The sequence below is a fragment of the Syngnathus acus genome, chromosome 2 (assembly GCF_901709675.1).
Source record: "Syngnathus acus chromosome 2, fSynAcu1.2, whole genome shotgun sequence".
Lineage (NCBI taxonomy): Eukaryota > Metazoa > Chordata > Actinopteri > Syngnathiformes > Syngnathidae > Syngnathus > Syngnathus acus.
The window spans coordinates 20,746,743-20,770,924 of record NC_051088.1 but is presented as its reverse complement, the minus strand read 5'-3'; the positions used below and the strand labels follow the sequence as shown (position 1 = coordinate 20,770,924).

At 41.7% G+C, this 24,182-nt stretch overlaps 2 protein-coding genes across 3 annotated transcripts; both read right to left on the bottom strand.

The window, feature by feature from the left end:
* Positions 1–408: 408 nt before the first annotated feature.
* Positions 409–2,022, bottom strand: atp5pf (ATP synthase peripheral stalk subunit F6). The gene is made up of 4 exons (XM_037278294.1): positions 1,916–2,022; positions 1,275–1,444; positions 870–994; positions 409–508 (listed from the first exon to the last, which is right to left on the bottom strand). Exons 2-4 carry the CDS (start codon positions 1,442–1,444, stop codon positions 480–482), a joined length of 324 nt encoding a protein of 107 aa, XP_037134189.1. The 5' UTR covers positions 1,916–2,022; the 3' UTR covers positions 409–479.
* Positions 2,023–2,975: 953 nt separating this feature from the next.
* On the bottom strand, positions 2,976–23,986 carry appa (amyloid beta (A4) precursor protein a). 2 transcript variants are annotated; one of them, XM_037278095.1, is made up of 17 exons: positions 23,818–23,986; positions 13,754–13,921; positions 12,992–13,121; positions 12,400–12,512; positions 12,101–12,291; positions 11,121–11,392; positions 10,751–10,918; positions 9,386–9,519; positions 8,491–8,565; positions 8,249–8,407; positions 7,739–7,867; positions 7,473–7,572; positions 6,698–6,910; positions 6,570–6,623; positions 5,956–6,047; positions 5,317–5,463; positions 2,976–5,218 (listed from the first exon to the last, which is right to left on the bottom strand). In XM_037278095.1, the coding sequence occupies exons 1-17, from the start codon at positions 23,875–23,877 to the stop codon at positions 5,117–5,119; spliced, it is 2,307 nt and encodes a 768-aa protein (XP_037133990.1). In that variant the 5' UTR covers positions 23,878–23,986; the 3' UTR covers positions 2,976–5,116. The 2 variants fall into 2 exon arrangements, with proteins under 2 accessions (XP_037133990.1, XP_037133999.1); XM_037278104.1 differs by lacking the exon at positions 10,751–10,918 and having other exon boundaries at positions 23,818–23,965.
* Positions 23,987–24,182: the final 196 nt, after the last annotated feature.

Sequence of the window (24,182 nt, the reverse complement as noted above, 5' to 3'; positions counted from 1 at the left end):
GTCATTTCAGAACGATTCAATGTGACAGCAGACGCTCAACTAGGTCAGTTGACATTTGGCTTGCTCGCAGTTATCAGCGAGTTTCCACACATAGTATTACAACAAGCTATTACTTCACTCCATAATCTATAAAAATATTCAGATAAACATATAGTGGGTTCAATTTGATTCTATTCCAGTTTAAGAGCAGCAGGTCCGACTGCTTAAGTGCAAGAAGGGAAAGATTTTACCCTATTAACAAGGGAAGTTTCAGTTCTATTGTAATAAAATTATAGATGTATTCTTAAATAATTCTATATGGCACTGAATAATTTGTCCATGCATGATATTTGGAGAGAAATGTAGCAATGCATTATTATCACACATTTAATACAGTTTGTGTCATTACAAACAACTCCATGAAAACTGAAAGATTCAATCATCTTAGATCTTTTTATTATTAAATATAATACACTGCTGATTTACAAGATGAATAGCATTCACTTGGCCACTTCATCAAGCTTGGGGTCTATGAGGGTTGGGGGGGAAGAAAAGCAGAAAAAACATTAGTGCAACGTAGACAAGGTGGACGGATCTGTATGACAAAAGAAATGTGGTATGAAGAGGAAAAGGATGGAACACTGAAGTGCATAGATAAAATGCTCCCAAAACAACTTGAAGCCACTTAAAAAAAAAAAGTCTAAAGATATCTTGCTTGAATGGCGTCACAACTCTTGAGTATTTTTAGATGGAGATAAATCAGGGCACAAAAAAGAATGGTTGAAAACATCTTTTTAAAAAAAAAAAAAAAAAAAAAAAGAACTGTCATCAATTAGGTTTATGTCATGGTCAAAGGTCAAGAGTGAAAATGGAGACAGGCAAAATCTCACCTAGGAATTTGAAGTCAGGGAACTTAGCGAGGTCTCCCCCACCATATAGCCTCTCCAGTTTGGAAACCTCTTCACCCATGACCTTTTGATAAGCAGGTCCTCCATCCACAATTCCACCAGCAGCCCTGGAGGAGCCACAGCATCAAAAGTTGGAAAGAGATGAGCAGAGAATGATAAGGGGAATGAAATTTCTTGAATACAAAATTTGAGATCGGGCTACTTCAATCGGTAGCTTCCATCAACATTTACGTTCAAGCGTGACACATAAATTACGCCGCAAGGTTCAAGTGACACAATTAAGATAATTTTGTGACACAATTGAGGAAAAATGTGGAACTGTGCACTTGGACCTGCAGCGTAACATCATTTGAAAAGCAGGTTGTCTTTCGCCTATCAATGACTAACTTGCTCTTGGTGTTGTAGTCGCGAATCTTGTCCAGGAACAGTTTTTGCACAGGGTCCAGCTCTTTGGCCCGGTTCATCACAACAGCGGAGAGGCCAATGTTCCTGCGCAGGGTCTGACTGACAGCAGAACGCAGCATGGAGGACAGCTGGAGCAAGCCATGGAGCGCCATCTGAAGGCGGACACAACATAAAGCGTTACGAAAAACCTCAATTGGTGATAGATATTAATTCTAACTACGCTAAATTTTTAAGAGCACAGGTTCAGTCACGGAGAAGCAAACGGAATGAATTTGCAAAGCATTAGAATGTACAGTATGTACGTAACATAGACAACAATGCACAATCCTCATTCGGGGAATAAAAACTACAATATCATGTTGGTCCATCAGCGTCAAGACCGGTTACCATCACAGTTTATTCTTTAAATTTACAACAATAGCCATTCGACAATACAAGGTCGTTGGAGTTTGGCTAAAGGCTAGTTAGCTTTAGCTTGTCTTAAGCTCACGCATTTCAATGACTTTTGTGCGAGTCACACCAACGCCGGGCTTTGTAAAAACACAAAAACTCCAATTGACCTCATATCCAGCATTAGGGGTCCCGTTAAACATTTAATGCCATTAATGAACAAAAACACTCACCTTGGATTTGACACTAGCGATCCAGCAGGCGAAATGTGGAAGACCGCGCGCGGTGGATTGTGGGACATCGCTTGTGGGCTGGACCTGTTTATTCAGCTTTCAAATCAATACGTGCACAAAGCACAGATAAATGTCCTTATTGTGGACATTATAGCTAGACATACAAAATGTACATGAAGTAATATATCTAGAGTACAGGTAATACTGATATGAATTTAGTATTCAAATGAGAAATTATGCAAAATACGGCACGCGGGCCGAATACGGCCCTCGGGGTTTTTTAATCGGTCCGTTGATCTTCATCTTAAAAAACAACAATCATACAATCATTTCACCATGTCCACCTTGCAATTCCAGCGATTCTCCGTTAGGAAGCGCAGTGGCCATTGGTAGACGTTTGTGGGAGTGCAGTGAATAATGTTGCTGTGATGTGTTCTTCAGCAAAATTCTATCTCAATAAGATTTGGCCTAATAACCCATAGAGCAATCTACAGTTTCAATTGTACTTCTTGGGTTAATAATAAGCCATATAAGGTATCATTATACCTCACTGTCAATAATATACTCCCCACTTAACTATATATTTCTGAGTCTTGACTAAATCCGGCTAATGTGAGTTTGTAGTTAATATAAAAATTAGTTAATATCATTTGTCATTTGTCCAGGTCTCTTTTATACCTACAACGGACAATGCCATTTTATTTTATGTGTAAGTATTTTACAGATATACAGCTTAACCTAGTACTCATACAGTACTGCTCACCAATCAACAGGAGTTGATGATGATGATAATTATTCACACAGACACTACGAAGGTCATTTAAGAATTTCCAGTAAACCATGCATTGATATTTGTGTACTAGAGGAGGAATGAGGAGTATTACACCCAGTATCCAAAATTTGGACAGGTAGAAAACAATGAATGCAAACTCCAACCAGAAAGAGTGAAACACAAACTTACCTGAGCAGCAGAAGTTCCACAGATTTAGTCACCGCACTTCATGACAAACATCAAACTCATTAAAACCATTTAGGGGAAAGCACACACACACACACCATCTGTAGGTACATTCAAAACTTTATTATGGAATACGGTGTAGAAAGCGTTTTCCCCAGTCAATGCAAATGGCCTGCAGAATATTACAGAGTGAACAAATGCAATCAACAACAAAATCCTGCATCCTCCTCTTTACAGCCCTCTGTCATGCTTCTTCTGAGCACTTGTGTGAAAGCATGCCAACAAATTTGTTGCCAAAGATAAATTCAATGACCATTCATAAGTATTTGAAATGTTTAACAGAACTAGAGGTCCCACTTTAACCTCAATGTAATAATAGGATGCTATAAGCCTTTGGAAAGTGCCGTCTGTTTTTGCGACCGTTGCTTATCGTCAGAATCAAATGAATGTTGGAGCTATGCCATCATAACGTCTCTGCCAGCTCCAGCACAATGATCAACAAACAGACAGCAGATAAATCAAAATGTGCATGGATGGTATAGAGAGGTGAGCAGCATGCCTGAAGAGAAACAAAAGCAAAGGAGCGAGGCGAGGGGGATTGTGAGGGGGTGGGGGGTAGCAAAGAATGTAAAACCCATTATAAATACAGACTGCCTGCCAGCTTGGCTATCCATCCAGAACTGCAAGTCATTTCCTTTCTACCTCACTCACTCATGTTTCCCCTCCTTGCCATACGCGCTACACCTGTCCTATCAGCAGACAGAAAAAAAAAAATTGCTCAAGCACAATTGGATAAAATGCCAGTTCAAAGACAGCTAAAACACCAGACTGAAGATGACAAAACTCACACACAAAGTCCTAAACCATCTTTTGCTAGATTCCTGTCAACCATCACCCATTTAAGATACCTTGCAGTAAAAAACATCCAGTCAAAGCAAAAAATTAAAACATTGGAATTTTTGACGATACAATATATACTTGAAGTAAAAGAAAATAATATGCAGATGAAGCCAGCTCCTCCTTTTCCTTCAGGAAAACTGAGAATGTTTAAGAAAAAATGAAACCAACAAAGAAACACACTCAAAATCCAAAAGTCACAGATCAGTTAGAAGTGTGTATTAGATTTCAAAGCAGAGCCTGTTGATCTAGACATATATGTTTTTCATCATAGTTTGAAGTCACGCGATCACGAGAGGATACGAAATGTACAATCTTGCTAGCATAATCTATAAGTGAGAGACGTTCGAGAGAGTAGTGTTAAGATCTCTTTTTTCTTTCAAAATTTTGTTGTCATTTTTTTTGTCATGCACTACATAGGAACGACTACAACGTCAGCATTACTTCAGTACATCACACACAAGTTTAAAAAAATGACTTTACATCTTTTTTTTTACTCTGTTTTCTTTCTTTTTTTGAAAAAAAAAAAAAGAACCCATAGAGAAAACTAAAATAAAAACAGCTCATTCAGAATACATATAATAACTAGCATCATCATCAACATGTTCATGATCAATTCCATATATTTAGCCTTTAGAGCCTTGTGTGACCTAACACAGCCCAGCTGTCATAAGAATACACAAAAGAGGAACGAGGGAGATTTGGGGGGGGGGGGGTTGGTTGGGTTTAGGGGTGTTGTAGATTACAGTAGTTATTCTCCAGTGTAGAGAGTAGAGTGCAGCAGTGGTGCATGAAAGAGGGGAAAAAAAATAGACTGAACATTTCTGGAAAAACGCCGATTAACTTCAAACTAATTTGATATGAATTCTCTTTAAATTTTGCGTACATGAGGCCCATGGAGCCATGCAACCCCAATCCTGCTGATCAGAGGCCAGATTTGGATGCTCACACCTAAATTTGCTTCAAGCAAAAAAAACAAAAAAAAACACATTGGCCCCAGATCAGTATCGAGAGAGCAGGCTTCTTCCATTAATGGTGGGTTTGCTTGCACTACTCCCTTACATCAGCAGACCCAAATCGAGCAACATAAAAACTCTCGAAGTCAAAGGCGTGTCGCTCTAATAAAGTGAACAAACATGGTGCAAATTGGCTCGGCCGCAATATCCGCCAAGGCAGTAGCGGAAGAAACCTGGGCTTCAAAAACTCCATTTACATATACTCAGTCACTGGTTGGTTCATGCCACACTGCTGACGTCACTCTATTCTGGGAAGGAGGGGGGGGGGGGCTTAAGGTGTGGAATGAGATGTCAGTGTGTGTGTGTCTGTGTGTGTGTATGACATCCCCCTCAGTTCTGCATCTGTTCAAAGAACTTGTAGGTTGGGTTCTCGTAGCCATTCTGCTGCATTTTCGACAGGTGGCGCTCCTCAGGCGTCACAGCAGCGTCCACCTGGAGCAGAGATGCCGGGTTACACGCACAATTAACATTTTGGGACCATAATAGCTTGCCCATCACCCGCCCCAATATATGCGTCAGCTGCTTCTGACCTCGATGACTCCGTGATGGATGGAGGTGTACTGCTTCTTCCGGAGCATCACCAAAGTGATGACGATCACGGTCGCTATGACAACACCGCCAACCATGAGGCCAATGATGGCACCCTTGTTGGAGCCCACATCCTCGGCAAAGAAGACCTGACGGAGAGAAACTTGTCATGTGATGCATTTACCAGCTGGACTTGTGTTTTGTGAGATGTTAGATAATTAGCATCTTAACATGGTATCCCTCTTAATTTTTCATTGATATGAACGATTTTTTCTCGGATATCAAATTAAAGAGATGATTGACAGAATGAATTTCACAGCCTCATGGTGTACTGTACAAACAACAAAATTCTGATGTGAAGACTGAGGGCTTTCCACTCCACACAATTGTATCTAGGGATACCCATTTCCATGGCAACTACCACTGACATTTACCAGAACACAGCTGAGTCAGGTGGGTGCGGGTTTGCTGAGAGAGGCAAAGGCCAATCTTGCATGTGCCAGTGAATGCATCTTTTCACTTCGGTCCCTTTGTTTCCATCAACTCGTTCACAAGTATAACCATATGGGTGCCTTTCAAATGAGATTTGCAGAAGTGCATCATGAGTGTGTGTGTGTGTTAGAGGGCTCATGTTTGTTTACCAGTTTCTGGTGGTGAACTTCATATTCAGTACTCTGCCTATCCCCCTTCTCCATTCGGAGCTCAGGAATAGCATCCATCTTCATCCCGGTCACTGGCAAAAGATACATTACAAAACTTGTAAGTCAACCCCAAAATTTTATTTCTTCTTTATCGTATGTGCCCCACTAGTCTAGACACGGCATTGTGATCAATATCGCATTTGTGGAATATGAGTTAAGCAGCAAGATTCAATTGTTTTTATCCATCCCAGGGGGTGGCCATTTTGCCACTGTTGACTGAAAATGAGATCACAGTTGCCAGGTCTCAGGTCACAACCAATCACAGCTCAGCTTCGGAAAACTTTTTTAATTTTAGAAATTAAAAACCTAGCATTGGAAAAGAGTTTAAGATTTCCACTGTACTAGCTGAACATGCAAGAATGAGAGCATCCTATACACACTAACAGCAATACTGCTATATGAACCTCATAAAGCAAAGCAGTTTTTAAAATTTCAATTGACTAGTAATTATATACTTGCATATTGAACTGAAGTCATTTATTGTCTTTAGTGTTTTTCAAATTTCAACAAGAGCCAAATTGTTTATCAAGCCCACTGGTAATTCTCAGGCCCACCTGGCCGTGTGGGGACTCCTCTTTCAAGACTGGGGCGGGAGTCCACAGGTTCAACTGGAAGGAGGAAGACAACACTTGAGTTACATTACCATGACTATCACAGATGACCACATGTTGTACTAAATCACCTTGGTTGTCAGTGTTGGGCTGGTTGAAGCTCTCGGGATGGATAAAGCCGACTCCTCCCAAGCCTAATGTGTCCTCCTGATTCAGCAGCTCGGTTTGGCCATCTCCCAACTCCTGGTCGGGCATCAGTGCATCGTTACCGTAGCTCACCCTCACGTCAGTCTGCAGATTGGCCAGTTGTTGGGCCATCTCGGCCTGTTCCCTCTGCAAAAGTTCTGATGGGAGGAGAAATAACAAGCGGATGGGTCAAGGTTGAGAGTCTTCTGGAATATTATCTCACAAAATAAATAGAACTGATGCACACGAGTGATTCTGTTCCAGTTAAATGATCCCAAGAATATATTTTTGCCAGATTTATTGCTTAATCATCTTGCTAATGTTTGAGTACATTATCCACAGTTGAGTACGGACTGCCACAGTCTCAGAGACAGATGGTTGTGTGACGCATGTAACTCCAATAAGGTTGGTGGGGGCGTAAGGGATGGAAGGCAGATTTATCTTCCCAACAAACAATTTAATTTGGATGTACTGAAGAACTGGGTCAAATAGCTGCAATGTCCTTATCAAAAAAAAAAAAAAAAGGGGGGGGGGGGGGGGTGCATGGAATTTAGTGCTTTCAATCCCACCGTTTCATGTAACACAATCAGCATCACATCTCACATCTGTCTCACAAGGTTTGGAATCGGTCAGCAAAACAATCCAGATGATTGCACAACAACTTAAATGTCACATTTTCATCATAACACTATCGGGAGTGAAACTCAGTGTAAAACGTACCAACTTGGTCCTGGATGTCATCAGCCACACCAGGCACCTTGTAGAGAAGTCCCAATGACTGGTTCATGCGCTCTTCAATGACACGCAAGTGGGTCAAAACCTGCAGCATCACACACACACACATTTAAAGTGCATTAAATACAGTGTTTCCTAACCTTTATTGAGTCACGACCCTTAAATGTCACCAAATGTTTAAATATTGAAATAATGATGACCTCATCTCATTTAATTCATTTAATTCAATGTAATAATTTTGTGTGTGATACCTGAGGCCTGATTTGCGCCGCCTTCTTTGGGTCCACCATACGGACATGCTCAAAATGTTTAAGGGTGTGTTGTCTGTCCTTTTGCTCGGCACGCACGTACTTCTTCAACAGGCTGAAGACATGACGAGGCTGCGATAGGCAAAAGTCGACAGCTAGGCTCAGGAAAGACCGCATGATTGGAAACGCATTGGCTGAAACTAGAATTTATGAAGTGTGAAATTGAAATTGAGGCTTCTAAATCAGTTACAAAGCTTTTCCATTAGCGCCTTAGCCTTGACATGGTCTCAGTGCTTCAGAAGATAGAGGGAAAACAGCAATTGAGGACAATAAACACAGCAGACTTGGCCGCACATGATTTTCCTTTATAAGTCGACAGTGCAAAAATACTGTTTGAGACTGTTAAAAGAAAAAATAACAGTGACACAGGTTAGGAGAACAGAAACGAAACGTGGCACTTCAAATAGCCCATTTATGTGTCTATGTGTGTGTGTGTGTGTGCTTGCTGTGTACCCTTGGGGGGTCCTGCTGCAGAGCTGTCAGGTAGCTCTCGAGAGCCAGGCGGCGGCGGTCGTTGTGAAGAGCTTCCACTCGGGCCATGTGAGTCTCCACCAGCTGCTGCCGTTCACTGGCTGCTTCCTGCTCCAATGTCTCGACCTTCTCTTGGAAACGCTAATATGCATGGCGGAAACCCTTTAGGTCAAGAATAGCCCCGAGCCAGCGTTTTTAAATGTTCCAAATGTGCAAGATGTTACCTGGATGACTGCCTTCTTGTCTGCACGTGGAAGATTCTTTGCTTCCCTCTCAGCCTCTTCCCACTCTCTCATCACCTGAGCACAAGTAGAAAGCGACATCATGTACATCAAGTTACAAAAGTGGAATTTGCAACTAATTGTGTGCTTTGTGAAAGATGCTGCCACTAAGCACAAAAATATGAACCCCCCCCCCCCTCAAGTCGTTGCTGCACCACTGCTTTTCTGTCCATGATCTCACCTTTTGGAACCAAAATGTTTTGGATGGAAAAAGTAATGGAAAAACTGTGCTGCAATTATAGGGCATTCAAGAAAAGTGGAAAACAAAACAAAGCAGAATAATATTGTACTAAAAGCATTAGTAAGGATCTCTCAGGAGTCACAAAATTACACAAATGTTCCACTTCTCGTTGCGACTACAGAGATGATATCATCTCTTTTCTGGTGCATCCTCTCTGACTCGCTTAGGCCTCTACCCGACACACAGCATTGTCTGTAAAGGGGAACTCAACTGTGCAAAACCTGATGATGCAGGACCCGAAGGCAGCCAAGCAAAAAAACAAACGCTCGGAACAAACTCCAGCAGAAGGTAATGTCATTCAAAGCTCAGCTTAAGGTGTTCTCAACCGCAGCTTTGAAGCTGCTACTGTGCAGTGTGCGCCATCTGCTGCAAATCACTTCATTAAGGAATCCAATTAAAATAATAAAGTCAAATAAATAATCTGTTGGGGGCATTCCACCGGGGGAGGATTAACAGAGGCACTATCCATTTTCCGCCCTCAATTTCCTATTAAAAAAATAAGTATATTTTATTAGTATACTTTCTTGACTCTTCTAACAAAGTAGTGACTAAATATGAAATTATGCAAAAATGCCATCATCCATATTTTAGGCCTACCTGGGACATCCTTTCACGGTGTTTAGCTTCCAAGCTTTCTTTAGCTTTCTGGAAATGGGTGTGCTCATTTTCATCAGCAGGTGTCTCCAGGTAGTGGTCCACAGCGTCAGGGGAGCCGGGCGTGGCTGTGGGGACTATGTCAACGAGAGGAAATGGGAGGAGGATGGGATTACAAGTAAGGCATTCATGTATTGTCACATTTGGCTCATAGAGGACATGGAGCTCAAAATAGGTCAGGAGAGGAAGAAAACAAGCCAGCAAGTGGGAACCTGAATAGTTGAAAAGGAAGTAAGCACCTCACGTCAGCCATCATCTTTTGTATGACAAATGTAAAAAGCCCCTCCCAAGTACAAAGCTTTAGATAGCAGGGTGGAGTTTCTCCCATCCGAATGCACTGAGCTCTAATTAATCCCACAGCCTTGACCGTTAACTTCTTGCCAAGACACACGTACGGTGTGAAAGCTGAATTACTGGTTGATTATCTTTAGTAAGACCAATCAAAAGATGGATGCTGTGTGTGTAGGCATGAAGGTCAGACAGACATCTATTGCGATGGATTATGAAAGTGCAAGGCAAGACGCAAGAAAAACAATTATAAAATGTTAGTCACGTTGAAGAACACTTAAATCGCCAGTAAAAGTAAAAAATAAAAAAACTCCATGAAAAAGATTTCACCGGCACATTCATAGCAAGCCGCAACAATTCGGGACACGTTTAGACTCTTGGCGAAGGCAGAGGTGCATCCGTGTGAATATTAGTATTAATAGGTTGCGGCAGTAAACTCACTTTGTCTAAACGCACAACCTTGAACATTCATTTACTGTCATGAAAATAAAGTTAGAGGTAGACGGAGGCAGTGGGACTGAATTTGCAAACTGGTGATAGACCGAGATGATTTTTTTCGGGGCAGATACTGATATGGATTATCAGCGGTTAAGGAGGCCAATAACCAATATTTTAAAACGGTAACTAATGTGTTGTATTGTATTGTATTGTATTGTATTGTATTGTATTTTTTGAAATTTGGAACGAAAGGTGCTAAAATTCAAAAACAAAAAGTGCAGGGAATTCCAAGGTTCAACAGCACCTCTTATAAGGTTCAATGTAAATTTAGCTCCCTGAAGTTTTATGACGTAAATATAATTTTCATGTTAAACTTTAAAAACAACCTTTGTGCAGCATCTCTTATCAAGTTAACTGGAGATAATATATTAAAAACACACAAGGTAGAAATGAGGTATTAGCCAGCAATGGAGGCAGGTGAAATTTCAGAAGGAGCAGTTAGCATCTCGCGGGAGGTTAGAGTCAAACAAGCGGCACTCGTTCAAGAGCTGATCTGGGTCGTCTGCTCCTGGCAGAACTTACTGACGCTTCTGCAGACAGACCGGCAGTATTCCTCCGACTCAAAGTTATTCCTGTTGCCTCCGCAGCCGCCGTAGATAAATTGAGTACAGCGGCCCTCCTGGCGGTCAAAGTACCAGCGAGGCAGCATGGCCCGGCATGGACCAGTCTCTGCACTGGCCCAACACACATCTTGGAAAATACACACACAAACCTCTCATCATCCACATCCGCTGCAGCACCTAGTCAGTAACAATGTGATATCGCAAAATGTCACTTGAATTCGGAAGGGGTTGTACTTTTTTGCAAAACACACACACAGGAGCTTATTAGAGTTTAATTCCCTTCCCAGGTGAGAGAAAACAGAACAAGTGTAGCAGAAGGGCTAACTCACCTCTGACGACCTCCTCAACAGACTCGGTGGTGGTGGTGGTGGTGGTTGTCATGGCAACATTGGCGGTTGGCTCATCATCGTCGTCGGCATCAAGCGTGTCAGCAATGTCTTCCTCCTCCTCTTCATCCTCCTCGTCCTCCTCCCCATCTCCATCTTGGTCATTGTCCAGCACGTCCTCGTCTTCATCATCTTCCTCAGTTGCCTCCTCCTCCTCCAACACAGATTGCTTGGTTTCCTCTTGCTGCTCTGTTGGCTCGGGCTCCCGCACCATACTGGGAGACGAAGTGGAATGAGGAGGCATGGAAGGGAAGATGGGGAAGGAAAAAGGCAACAAAAATAAAACAGAGGATGATGCCAGTAGTCTGATTATACTACATGTCCCAATTAGTTAACGAGTTGAGGTCTAAAGTTTGCAGGCACCCGTCAAGGGGCAGGAATGTCATATTTTGTTTAGACACATTTTGTAGCAATCATTAGCAATGAAAAAAAAACATGTCTGGATGGTAGATTTTTGAAAAATACAGCTAAGGTGTCCAACTTTCAGCCATCTACAGTAGCTGGTATTTGCAGTGAATATTAAGGTGGGGGGAGGCCCCCTTCATGACTCCACCCAGTGCAGTGCACCTTCCAACAAACTCAGTCTTGCTGCCAAATCTTTGTCTTGCATGGCCAAACAACTTTGGTCCAGAACACATTTGGCTCGTCCATGAGGGAAGCAGCATATTTCGGTCAAGTCCAAAGATGGATCAGGCTTCCTTCTTGCTTGGCACACTCTCAAGCTAAACTTCACTGTCTAAATTCTTCAGTTCTAATTACATGTTCACCAGGTTCTTAGGGATTCCCTTGATGTTCTGAGTATTAATGATCTTTTTTTTTTTTTTTATCAACTCACACCATTTTCCTAAAAACTAACACAAAGATGCATACATGAGAACTCGAGCACTAAGGTTATGGAGATCCTGGCTGCTTCAAGTAGCTACCTGTTGTCGGAATAGTCGGTCTCCGCTCCACCCCACCAAACATCAGAATCGTCGGCATCCTGCTCAGCACTGTCAGCGTCGCGCTCAGCCTCGGCTGGACAGCACACAAATTCCACCCCACGGAAACGGTCGATACCGCATGGAAGAAGCATTCCGTAGTCATGGAGATTCATGGTTCTGTCTGTGCAGGACTAGAGAGAGAGAGCTCAAAATTAGATAGGATAGTGGGAAAGGAAAGTTCCATTTTATTTTTTGCTGGTTGACGCAGTAGGAATGTGTGTGTGCGTGTCGGTCCTCACTTCTTTGGCCACAGTATGCCAGTGCAGGTGGCTCTCACATTGGTCCATACGTTCCTGATGCAAGAACTTGCACTTATCGGGAACCAGCAAGGCGTCGCTCACAAATTCTCCGACTGCAGCACAGATAACATCCCTATTCATCCATATTTTACACATAGTAAAGAGGCGGCTTCAGCTTGGTATCATAGCAACACTTTTCCCGTATAATTAATTGTGTAGCTATGGAAACGACTATATATCTATTGTCCTATGTTTGAATAACTCTGCTTCATTTGCACTTCCTCAAAACTATATCATTGATCAGCTATTATTGATTAGGTATACATAATATCAGGTATTGATCAGGTATATTATTGCTCAGGTATTAATTGCAACATATATTGATATTGAATTATTCCCCACCCTTGACGCAATTTAACAAAATAAAGTATTTTTATCTTTGTCATGACAACAAATTTGTGCACATGGTAGGAACCATTTACACGAGGACTCTTGTGGGTAAGATCCAAAAATAGTATTCTTATCAGAAGTGCCTTTTGTTTAGACAGTAACAGAGTATTGTTGGGGGCTTGAAATGTGAAACTGAACCCACCCAAACAGCGGTAGGGCACTACGATGTGCATGTGAGTGCGACACTGCTTGCGACCCTTCTTGCACCAGTTCTGGATGCTGACTGGCTGGTTGGCCTCCACCACATTGGTAATTTGGAGCTCTGGATAAACCTGCACATGTGGGGAATTTATCAGAGGTTACGTTATCACACTGTTGACCTCTTAATGCTTTCTTCCTTATCCGCTCTGAAAAGTAAAGCTGAGCTCCATGCGCTGTTGACTGTGCTACTGTTAAGTTTACTGAGTACAACACAATGCAATACTTTATATGGCGCATTTCACAGCAGCTGCAGCTATAACAAAGCGTTTCACATATAGTAATGAGACAACCACAAAGACAGTGAAAACAGCTAATTGAAACAATTAATTTACACGCACAACAATAAATTGACACACTTGGGGACACACTTTTCCTAAACAATGAGCCTCTGCAGTAAATCTGCTGGAAACACAATGTGTGGCAAAATCTCCCTTATTGCAGTCAATTTAGTGGAAAATCATGATCTAGGATCTTTTTTTTTTTTTTTTTTTTTTGCTGGGTGTGAGGAAAACAACTATGCTATTATAGCTAACAATAGGCTAAATGCAGATCATGTACTGAATGCATCAAAGGTGGAGATGATGAATATGCCCTGGGAGGAAATTACTTCTCTGACTGCTTCTCAGCTTTCCTATTTTTTCCCCCTCTCCATACCACCCCCACCCCCGATAGAAAATAGAAAAATAGATTTAGATCCTCTTACCTCCTGGCAGTACTGCAGGATGCCCTCCTTAGTACCAACACAGCTCTTGGTGCCTGAAGGGTCTGATTCCCACTTGCCACTCTGCACATTGACATGCATGTTGAGTTTACCACAAAACATGGCCACCTGGGGCTCAGCCAGCAGTCCCGTCAAACCATCTGCGGGCACCTGTAAGACAAGGTGACAGTTTGGTTTCCTCTCCAAGAGACATTTTGAACACACGCCTGCAATCAAATTCGATTTGTTTGACGAATGCAGGATTGGGCCAGACGTGGGTGGATGAAAACACAAAAATGCTCGGGATTGGAGGAGGAAGTTAAAGCTGCTCAGAAACATGAATAGTAAATGATACGGAAAGGACCTCATTACTCACCTTGCTTGGAAAAAATCAATTATCTCCTTCAGTCACTTGTCACTAACCATGCTCCAAGTGTTGCGCGCATAGTCAAGTGGCAATAAATATATACTTGGACAGTTTTAAGTCCCATCAGTAATTTTGCTATGACCATTATCATTTCTTTCTCTAACTCATCAATTTGTATTTTATCTGAATCTTAAACATATTCTACTACTGTTTAGCACTACTGTCGTCAAGATGATCAACAAATCTGAATTAACAGGCTATATGGACAACAAAATACGCAGTTAAAAATCTAATTTTCAACTAGATGCTTTAGGTAATTACAGACCAATTTGCAAATTTTCTCAAGAAAGCCATTTGCAAACAGTTATTATCTATATATACACATACATAGATGTATCTAGTTTGATAATATCTCGAGTCGAATCTGCAACATTTCTGTTATTGCAAGAGCAACATAGTGGCGTGTGTGAGCTGCAGCAGAGGACTGCCTGATTTTAATATTTTCAGCTTTTCTTAGGCTTGTGTGCACATTTTAAGAGGCACTGCAGGAAAAACACTGTTGGCATTGTACTTCCAAATCAGCTTTTACAAAATTAGTGGGAATGCTGAGGGGTGGGGGAAGTGTGAGAGTGGAGAGGGGCCAGTGGCATTGTGCTCTGCCTAATCTTGTTAATGGTTTTGAAGGCCCTGGCAGGCAAACAAATGTTGTTTTATGAGGTGAAGATTCCTTTCCCCCCCCGAGTGAGTGTGAAGATAAAAACAAATCTATCCATCCATCGTTCCAAGATATTAAGGCTGGACGAGTGATCAAAATTTCAATTGTGATTTTCATTTTGATTCGTTTAAAACATAATGGAGGAAAAAAAGATTCATGTGCAGTGAAGCCAAGTACGTTCAGAAGTTCCCAGTCAAGTACCTTGAGCACTATTGGCGCTCTTTAGACTTTAGAAGCTCCGGTGTGCCCAAGTGGCGGCCCTGTTGGGAAGGTTAACATTCCCATAAAAGGCAATGCAGAGACATTAAGAGAAATTAATGCTGCGTTCGGAAATTCCCTGCCAGAGAGCACTCCCCACCTATCAATTTACAAATGTAAATCATTCTCCAAACCAATCAGCTACTGAACTATTTCCATCTGTACTGCCTGACGAACTGGTGCAGTGTGTCTCCAGTTGGTGCGCCAAGAGCGTGTGCGGGCATATCGGTGTTGGTGCACTCTGAATTACCGAATGGCACATTTGAACAATGCTCCGGGTTTTGAAAGGTTTGGGTTGAACCAGAGCACAGCTTAGGTCGCAAGTCGCAACCTGCCCTTTTCCAAAACCAGATTTTTGTGAAATTGACTTTCCTTGCACATCCAAGTGTTTTCTATCAATCAAGTATATGAGATTTGGAGAAAAAAAAAACATTTTCCCCTGCGAAAGGTTTTTACCAGTTCCCTTGTGGCGATCGAACGGTTGTATTGATCTTTTTTGCTTTCTAGCTATCCACGCAAATGAAATATGCTGATGACTTTGACCCTTCCGAACTGAATGAAAAAAACGTGATGCAGAATATTGCAAACCGCGATAGTCAACATATACCTAAAGAAATGAAATCTTTATTATCCAATGAAAGATTTTTTTTTCACGTGGAAAAACAAATCAGACTCGATGCCATTTAATGTTAGTGATCCCCCTCGGTCATAGGTGTCAAACTCAAGGCCCGGGGGCCAGATACGGCTCGCTACATCATTTTATGTGGCAAATTTTGCATCGACTGTGTGTCTTTACTAAAATTACAAATTGTCTTCACTTCTAAAAAAAAAAAAGAGATATTGCTTGCTATTTTTATTACCATTTGTCTTTTCAAAATATTCAAACAGGCCTTTCGAGGGAAACTTTGACTACGATGCGGACCACGACAAAAATGAATTTGACACCCCTGCCCTAGGTGCTGTTTTCATATCGGAGGGTGGTGTGGATTGAAGCACTAGAAATATATCAAACTTTACAACATTGTTTCCCTTTACCCATCTCAATGACAGAGCTCCGGAGGTACACAATAGCAAAAGTGTCCCAAGTGTCCCCCCACTGCACTAGCAGCAACCTAACACCACCGTCGGTTTTGACACAAAGACTTTTTACGCGATGCCATCTGCTCACCACCAGGTCATTTAAGGGTTCCATTTTTCTGATTCTTGTGCTACAGTCTGAGACTAAGACACCCAGAGGCACAAATTCAGTTTTAGGGCAAAGAGTTGTGCCTCTGCCTCTCATTGTCCCTTTTCCAACACAATGAGTCACTTGCTCTCTGCTTGGAGAGCAGGTAGGCAGCCCTTTTCCAAGTGACATGAAAATTGGGCTGATTCATTCTATTCTATTTGAACCCATGAATCATGTCTACGCCCATCATCTCCCTCCTTTTCCCAAATCCTTGTTACTACTTCACTGATGTGTTTTTCCGTCTTTATCCATTCTAGCTTTGCGACTCAGTCGTGTCATTGTGCAGGACAGTAAAGAGAGGGGGTGTGGTAATCTGGGCCTTAAGGATTAGGACAGCAGCCCAGCCAGAGAAAATATCTCCTTTTGTCTCAATCTGCCATGATATATTTTGCCATATCTGCAGGGAATAAACCAGGCGAACTGGGGCTGTTGTTATATGAGCTTGACCTGGGGAAAATGGTTCCGTTTAAGTCAGCAGAAACTCCAGGCACAACTGCAAGGCGTGCAAATTCTCCTGCAGTAGAAATGATACATGATGCTACAAAAGCAGGCAGATCAAAATGCTTTCAAAACTATTGCGTGATTATCTGATGAAATATGACGCAGCACCTGAAAATAAAGACAATGACTTCAAAAAATGAATGCAAGCCAATTTTAGATTTATTTCCAGGTTTTTACTGTACATCTGTATATGCTACACAATTTAAAAGTCCAAATTTCATTTGAACCTTACCATTTTTCCTTTTCAGCAAAAATATGAGGACATTTCACTAACAGTTTCTTACTGTGCTTTGATTATTCATACAAAAAGTGCCCAATGTCTGTCAACGAAAGGGTAACAAATAAAATATTTGCTTATGTAGATACTAAATAGAGGTGTAACTGTTTTGAGTCAACAGAATTGAAACCGGCCTTACTCTTCAAATATTTTTCCGAGTTGTTTTAGGAGAGAAGATAGACTGCTATGCAATTAGCAGTTTTAGCTGACCCCTTACAATTTGCAAACAGAAAGTGCAGGCTGAGGCTGCTGGGTCAAATGGGAACAGGGAATTATACTGCACTGCCAATACTGAAGTGACTTAAGCCTTGCATGCAACAACTGGGGCCTGATGTATTAAGATCTCAAAGAGTGAGCGCTAAATGCCGTGAGCGCACGATTAACTGTTTTTAGCCCTGGGCTAGTCATGTGGTGAGCCCTGCTCAAACAGATTGTCACTGTTGGTGTGGGACGTTATTACAAACAAAATTTAAGAGTTGAAGTCTTCCAGACAATCTACAGCACAGCATTCCCAGCTTTTTTTTTTTGCGTGTGTGATGCAAGTTGTCCTTCAGATAAAGCAACAAGCTCTCCTGGGAGCATTTTTTAAGGTGTGGTGCATCAAGATATGGTTCCACGGCAACTAACAAGAGGAAGAGGTACACACGTGATACATCTTCTTCCTCACACACAGGCCTTGAAAGGGTTGATTGTATTTGTAGGCACGATAACGACACCCTTAGTTAGCACACATTCTATAAAGTGTCCCCCGTCATGACCTCCCCTTTCTGCGCTATTAATTATGCAGCCTTATCAGTGTGGTCCATGCTTGCCGTGGGGAGCAGGGTGAGTGTGGTGGGAGGGAGGGTGTTAGTGCTTTGTTCTTATCCCAAGGGGAAGACTCCCAGAACTGCATGCGTACAATCTGTAGCATTTTTTTATTTTTTTTTATTCCACCAAACATGACAAGTTATAATTATTTGGAGAAGCTGCATCACAGCATTGACAAATACAGACTTGAGTTACGTCTTATTTTCTAAGCCTGTTCTCAAAAAATAAAGGTTAGACATTTAGCAATTGTTTTTTTTTTACCTAAAAAATAGAACTGAAACAGAGTAAAGAAAAATTGGTCATTGTAAAAGCCACGTGATCCGTATCAGCCAATCCCTGATCAGAACATTCCTATTTTCAGCCATATCCAGCCTCAATGATAACAACAACAAAAGCTGCAGCCGTCACATCTAAAAGCAAATCTCAATCCAGCCGAATCAAATCGTTACATTTTAAAATCAGTCGAGGATTGTGGAGAGATGCACACCCGGAATAGCCACTAATGAATGAATGACAGAAAGACAGACAGACAGACAGTCATGTAAAAAATGTGTGAAATTCATTCAGCACGTGGATGAAAAACATTTCCAACCATCTGTCTCCATATGATGGAGGTACTCCATGTTCCCTAAATGATAATTGCCATAGAGGCTGCACTCATCCACCCTCCCTAGCAGTGAGAAACTGAGAGCTCCCTCTCCTCTCTGCAATCATCACTGTAGCAACCGAGGCAACACCTTTGTTCGCGTCACCTGAGAGCGTGAATTTCATCATGATGTGTTTTCTGTATCTGTAAGCTGCAAGGCTTCTCATTTGGGTGTTGCATTCAGGACTTCCCAGTCAAATATCAGATTTACAATCTTCAAACTTGGTTTCAGATCGAGCTGGCCCATATGGGAGTGTGTGTGTGTCTCTCACAATATAGGCCATTTTGTAACATGATAACAATCAGTTCAGTTATTCTAAAATAAAATACAGATTCATCTGTGTTGTCGGAGGAACAATCAGGCAAAATTTGAGGAACTGAAACTCTAATTTAGGAACTTTAAAAGCTCCAGCAGTGGTGATTATTCGTGTAGCCATGTAAATGCAAGCTGTCTGAGCCAAAATAAAGAAAAAGGTGGAGCTGTAGGAATGTTGTTATTGAAAGCCCGACTGAAATTATGAAACTATCTTTTGCACAGTTATAATTTGTGACAATATAAACAAGCAATATCATACTATATTTGTCATCAATACCCACCAGGGTTTTTTCTTCACATAGGACGGTGGCGCCCGAGGACTGGACTTGCCTAGCCTTGCTCTACCTGAACCTGTACACAATACAGCTAACAGTTCTCCAAAATAAGAGGCAATGTGTGCTTGCTTCTGGCTGTTTGACTCACCCTGTTTAAATTGGAACTAAGGCCAAACCACACAACCTGAGCTGACAAGAGTTTGGTAGCTTGAAACCAAGATGTGGAACGTAATAGACAAGCTAACCAAGATCTTCATAGCTGTTCTACCTTTAAAATAACAAAACAAGAAAAACAGCCCCACAAACTCACCATACAAGAATACTCGCAGGGGTATCTCGGTATAAATTATGCATTAATACATGAATTGTTAAGATTGTGCCCCAGACTCAAAGCAAAGAACTTGGACTTAAGCTGCAAAGTTGTCATTGATGGGTCAGACAGGGAGGACATGAGAACATTTGATCTATTTTTTCATTTTACCCATTTAAACCGGGTGTGCATTACTGCGCTGTTATGCATTTCTACCTTTTTTGTTTTCCGTGACTAAATCTCGATCTCGTAGCCAATCAAATGCAGTAGCATTAACACGTTGGCTCATAGAATTCCCAGGATTCTTTTTTGAAGCACGGTAAATTTATAGGAATGTCAAGGTAACGACACGCTTGAGGACAATATTTATAAAAATAAACTTTTTTACATCGGCGAAAGCCACATTTGCAAGGTCTCAAATGTTTTTGGAATTATGTTTTTATCTACTACAGAGGCTGAGATATCAATTATTTAGTAGGCGTTGACAATGGGGTTGAATTTCCAGTAACACTTCAGGTTTTCGGGAGTGCTTTTAAAGTCACCCTTAGATTTAGGAGGCATCTTTTTGCCAAGCGCTTTAGGCCTTAATGGCTTGATACAGAACAGTTTTCCAAAATGTCTATTTTGTATGTGTGGGAGCCATGCTAGTGATGTTGTTGGATATTGGTCTTGTAATTACGCAACTCTATTTCATAGAAAAGCTGCAAATAGTAATCAGAATGGTACCACCATAGTTTGGGCCAGGAAAAACCCTGCTCAGTTATTTACAGTGATATATGGTATATGTGGCCCAAGAGATGGTCCAATTTGATTTCATGGCCTTTCAAAAAGGATGGTCTGACACACACCACAGCCTTGATGTGAGCAAAGCATCGTCACTCTAAAAGCATGCCGGTCGGCCCAGTCATCTGGACGTGAAATGGCAGATACACGCTTGAGTGTGCACAGCTACATGCCTGCGCCGAGTAAGGATGCAGATCAGCGCAACTCACTTCACGATTATTAATCAAATCCGCCACTAACAGATGCCTACTCGCCAGCTGTGAAATGAAGGGCACGCTCTAGCAGCACACTGCTGACATTTACAGACGGGTGTCACACCCGGACAGTGATGAATGGGGCTAGTTGTGGAGAAGAAATAGGACGTAATGTACATTTTGGGCCCACGAAAGTGCATGATCGGGGCTCCTGGCTCTGCATCAGTCTCACTATGTAAAAAAAAAAAAGCGTTGTTACAATACGTTGAGGAGGAAAAAAAGATTAGCATCATCCTCAGTTACTGGGACAATGGCAACAGAAAAAAAATATATATATTTTTGTCAGCGCACAAAGGGTAATCAAGTTGTTGAAAAAGCTACGTCTTCTCAAGTTGGATTTCATCGTGATCCTCTCATGATTTCAATCCATGAGATTTTCTGGGTTCAGAGTTAACCTCTAAACTCGTGAGTAAAGTCATGAGTCATGTAAGCAAAGGATTAGGAGCAAAGATACTGACTGCCCTGCTTAAGGTGCAGCCCAAATGATTCATTCCATGTGAGCTGATTACAAGGGGCGTGTAGGAGTAGATAGGAAAGTGGGCAAATGTTCCAAACAAGAAAAGCAACACACTTGCGCAGTGAGGCCCTCTCGCTCTTCACACAATGAACATGTGAGGGACAAATGTAACCCAAAAATTAAAACGACTACAGATATTATGTCCCGCAACAAAGTTATGCTTTCATTGCCATTTGTTTGCTAATGAATTAAATTAAAAGTTGAATTAAACAATGCAATTATATGAAGGGGGGACACCGTGTGCTATTTTATTGGTAGGTCTGTAATGTATTCTATGGCTAATGTTGGGCATTGAGTCTTGTGAATTGACTAGAACCAGGACAAACATCCCGATATTCCCGGAATCTTTCAATCCTAATTTAATGTAATGTAATTTATCTTGTATAAAACATGTATGTTTTGGTGGGGAACTAAAAACTTGTTGATTCAGGAGAAAATTAATGTGTGTTTTAAGTCTCATAATAACTAATCAATGAACCTTTATTTTGAAGTCTTGGTATTTGTCAATTAAGGATTGCACCATGTACACCTTTAACAGGATATGCACCAACATTCAATGTGTCCTTCCTCGGCTTGCTCCGATATTATACGGAGACTTGTTTGTTGTTTTGCAGAATCCTGTATACTTGTCTTTTAATTCAGTTGTCCCCCAAACCCCCGGTCCGAGGACCGGTCCGTGGGTCACTAGGTACCGGGCCGCCAAGCCACACAGAATGTTTTTTTTTTTTTTTTAATCGACGATCAATTAATTCAGGTCAAGACGCTCGTCCCGGTCACGTGACATGTTTCCCCAGTCGAGCCCGCAAAGCTAGCAAAAATGAGTAATAATTTATTTTGAAAAATATATTCGCTCCCAATTACATCCGTCGGTGCATCCGTGTCTCTTGACACAGGTTAATTCAGGTCAAGAAGCTCCTCCCCCCAGTCGAGCCCGCGAAGCTAGCAAAAATGAGCAAGAAACAGACATGTTTGGAAAGCTTCTTCGGAAAGGGTAAAAAGCCCAATGAGGACACGGAAGAAGAAGAGGCTACGACTTCTAAGAAAAGCTACATTTAAAAGAAAGTCCTACTTAAAATATGAATTTATCCCCACAGGTGACTTGACTTGCCAAGCAAGCCCACTCTGCATAATATGTGGCGACTGGCTAGCTAACGAGTCAATGAAGCCTTCAAAAGTGCTTGGGCACATGGAGACCAAGCATCCTGTATTAAAAGACAAACCTTAACCACTTCGGGTGTCATTGTCTCCGATTACGCCGGCTCGTTTCTGAGAAACAAGCTCAGTGCTCCCACGAATTCAACGTAATGGTGAGTTTTATTTTCATGTCGTTTATACTTGTCTTTATGCCAGTCGTACCATTTTATTTCATCATATTTATTATAAATGTGTTATTTCTTTATATAAATGTATTATTTATTTATATAAAGGCCGGTCCGCGAAAATATTTCTGACTCGTAACCGGTCCGTGGCGCAAAAAAGGTTGGGGACGACTGTGTCTTGTCCCCTGCTAGGCGGAAGCAATAACGGGAGACATTTTATTTATTACCCAAAAGAAGGCTTACCAAGTTACCGATTATTTTGTTGTGGTCTAGAATTGGTCTTACAAATATCTACACGCAAATAGTGACTTTAATACTGCAGGTCTACTGCACGTTCCGACTTAGGTGCATGCGTTTCATTTGGCACGATTGCGTCAAGAATGCTTGGGACATTTATCTTCTATTTTCTTCTACATGCTTATGGAAACTGCATTTTGCAAGTCACTTGGTCAAGTACTTAAGCACAAAAAGGCTGGAGCTAAAAAAGAATAGGAGGAAGGGGCAGGAATGCAACAATAGCGCCCGTGGCTTCCCAGCTCTTGAGCTCTCTCGACCCTAATGCTGCAGTGCACCGTCGCCATCTTACTTCGCTTTTCTCCATCAAACGATTAAAATGTGTTATTTCTTCGGTCACAATGTTCATCTTGTCGCTTCCCACACGGTCACTTTTCTTAGTGTCTTAACGTCATGATGATCTTTCATACTATATACGTATACATATGTCGTGACGCCTCAGTTCACTCCCAAACACGCCCACTCGCCTAAAATTAGCCTTCGGCTCCTGAACAAGGATACAAAACGTTTTTCGCTTAAGCGGTGTGTTGGAGGTAAACAACAGAAAATCCACCGCGTCGCGTTAACTAGTAACGAAATAGAGGTGGAGACTGGCGGGGTAGGAATTAACTTATACTAGGGACAAATGTGAGCCACAACATATGAAAACGGACACCATCCATTCGAATGGTTTAAAGGGAACAAAAACAGTTACCATGGGTTTGACCTGAGGCTTTCGCCACAAAAAAACATATTGCGTCTTGCAAACTCAAGTGTTAATAGAACATGCTTGCATTAAGCTGGACAGCCATATCTCACGTTTGTTGCATGACAACATTTTGCAATGCGGTATATGCTTGGACTAGTTATTAAATCGCATTTCAACAATGGGTGTCAGATAAAATGTTATTACGGTGACACTTCCGGTTCTTTCACAGTTAAAATAGAAGCAATAGCCAAAATAGTATGTTGGCCAATCTTTCAGGTGATAACATGGACTTGATCAAAACTGAAATAAATATAATTTCTTCTGTTTGCTAATCAGTGGTTATTAGCAGCCTATTTATGGCTTCTTTTGTGATAGGTTTTCGAGCGTTGTGAAAGGCCTGGACGCCTAATTTCCGGTCTTGCAGCGGCTAACGTCAGCGAGCTTACTTCCAATGACAGCCGCATCGAAGCGGAGTCGTGCATTGTAACGGTGTAAAATCACAAACTTACCTCGACTGCCAGAGTTGACGCCGCAATGGCCAGTAACATTAAGGCCACTCGATCCCCCATGTCTTTTCGTGGACACGACTCTCCGAACAATTACACGTTTTGTGGGTCCGAGACTGCGTATGTTCAGCGCCTGCGACTCCCGTTGTCTGACTACCCGCGACACCCAAACCGCACAGCTGCTCCGTGCCGGATCACGTGACCACGGAGGCGTGACACACGCGCACGCTCCCGTTGTCGTCATAGATTTCCGCACGTTTATCCCAAATGTTGATATCTATCTATCTATCTATCTATCTATCTATCTATCTATCTATCTATCTATCTATCTATCTATCTATCTATCTATCTATCTATCTATCTATCTA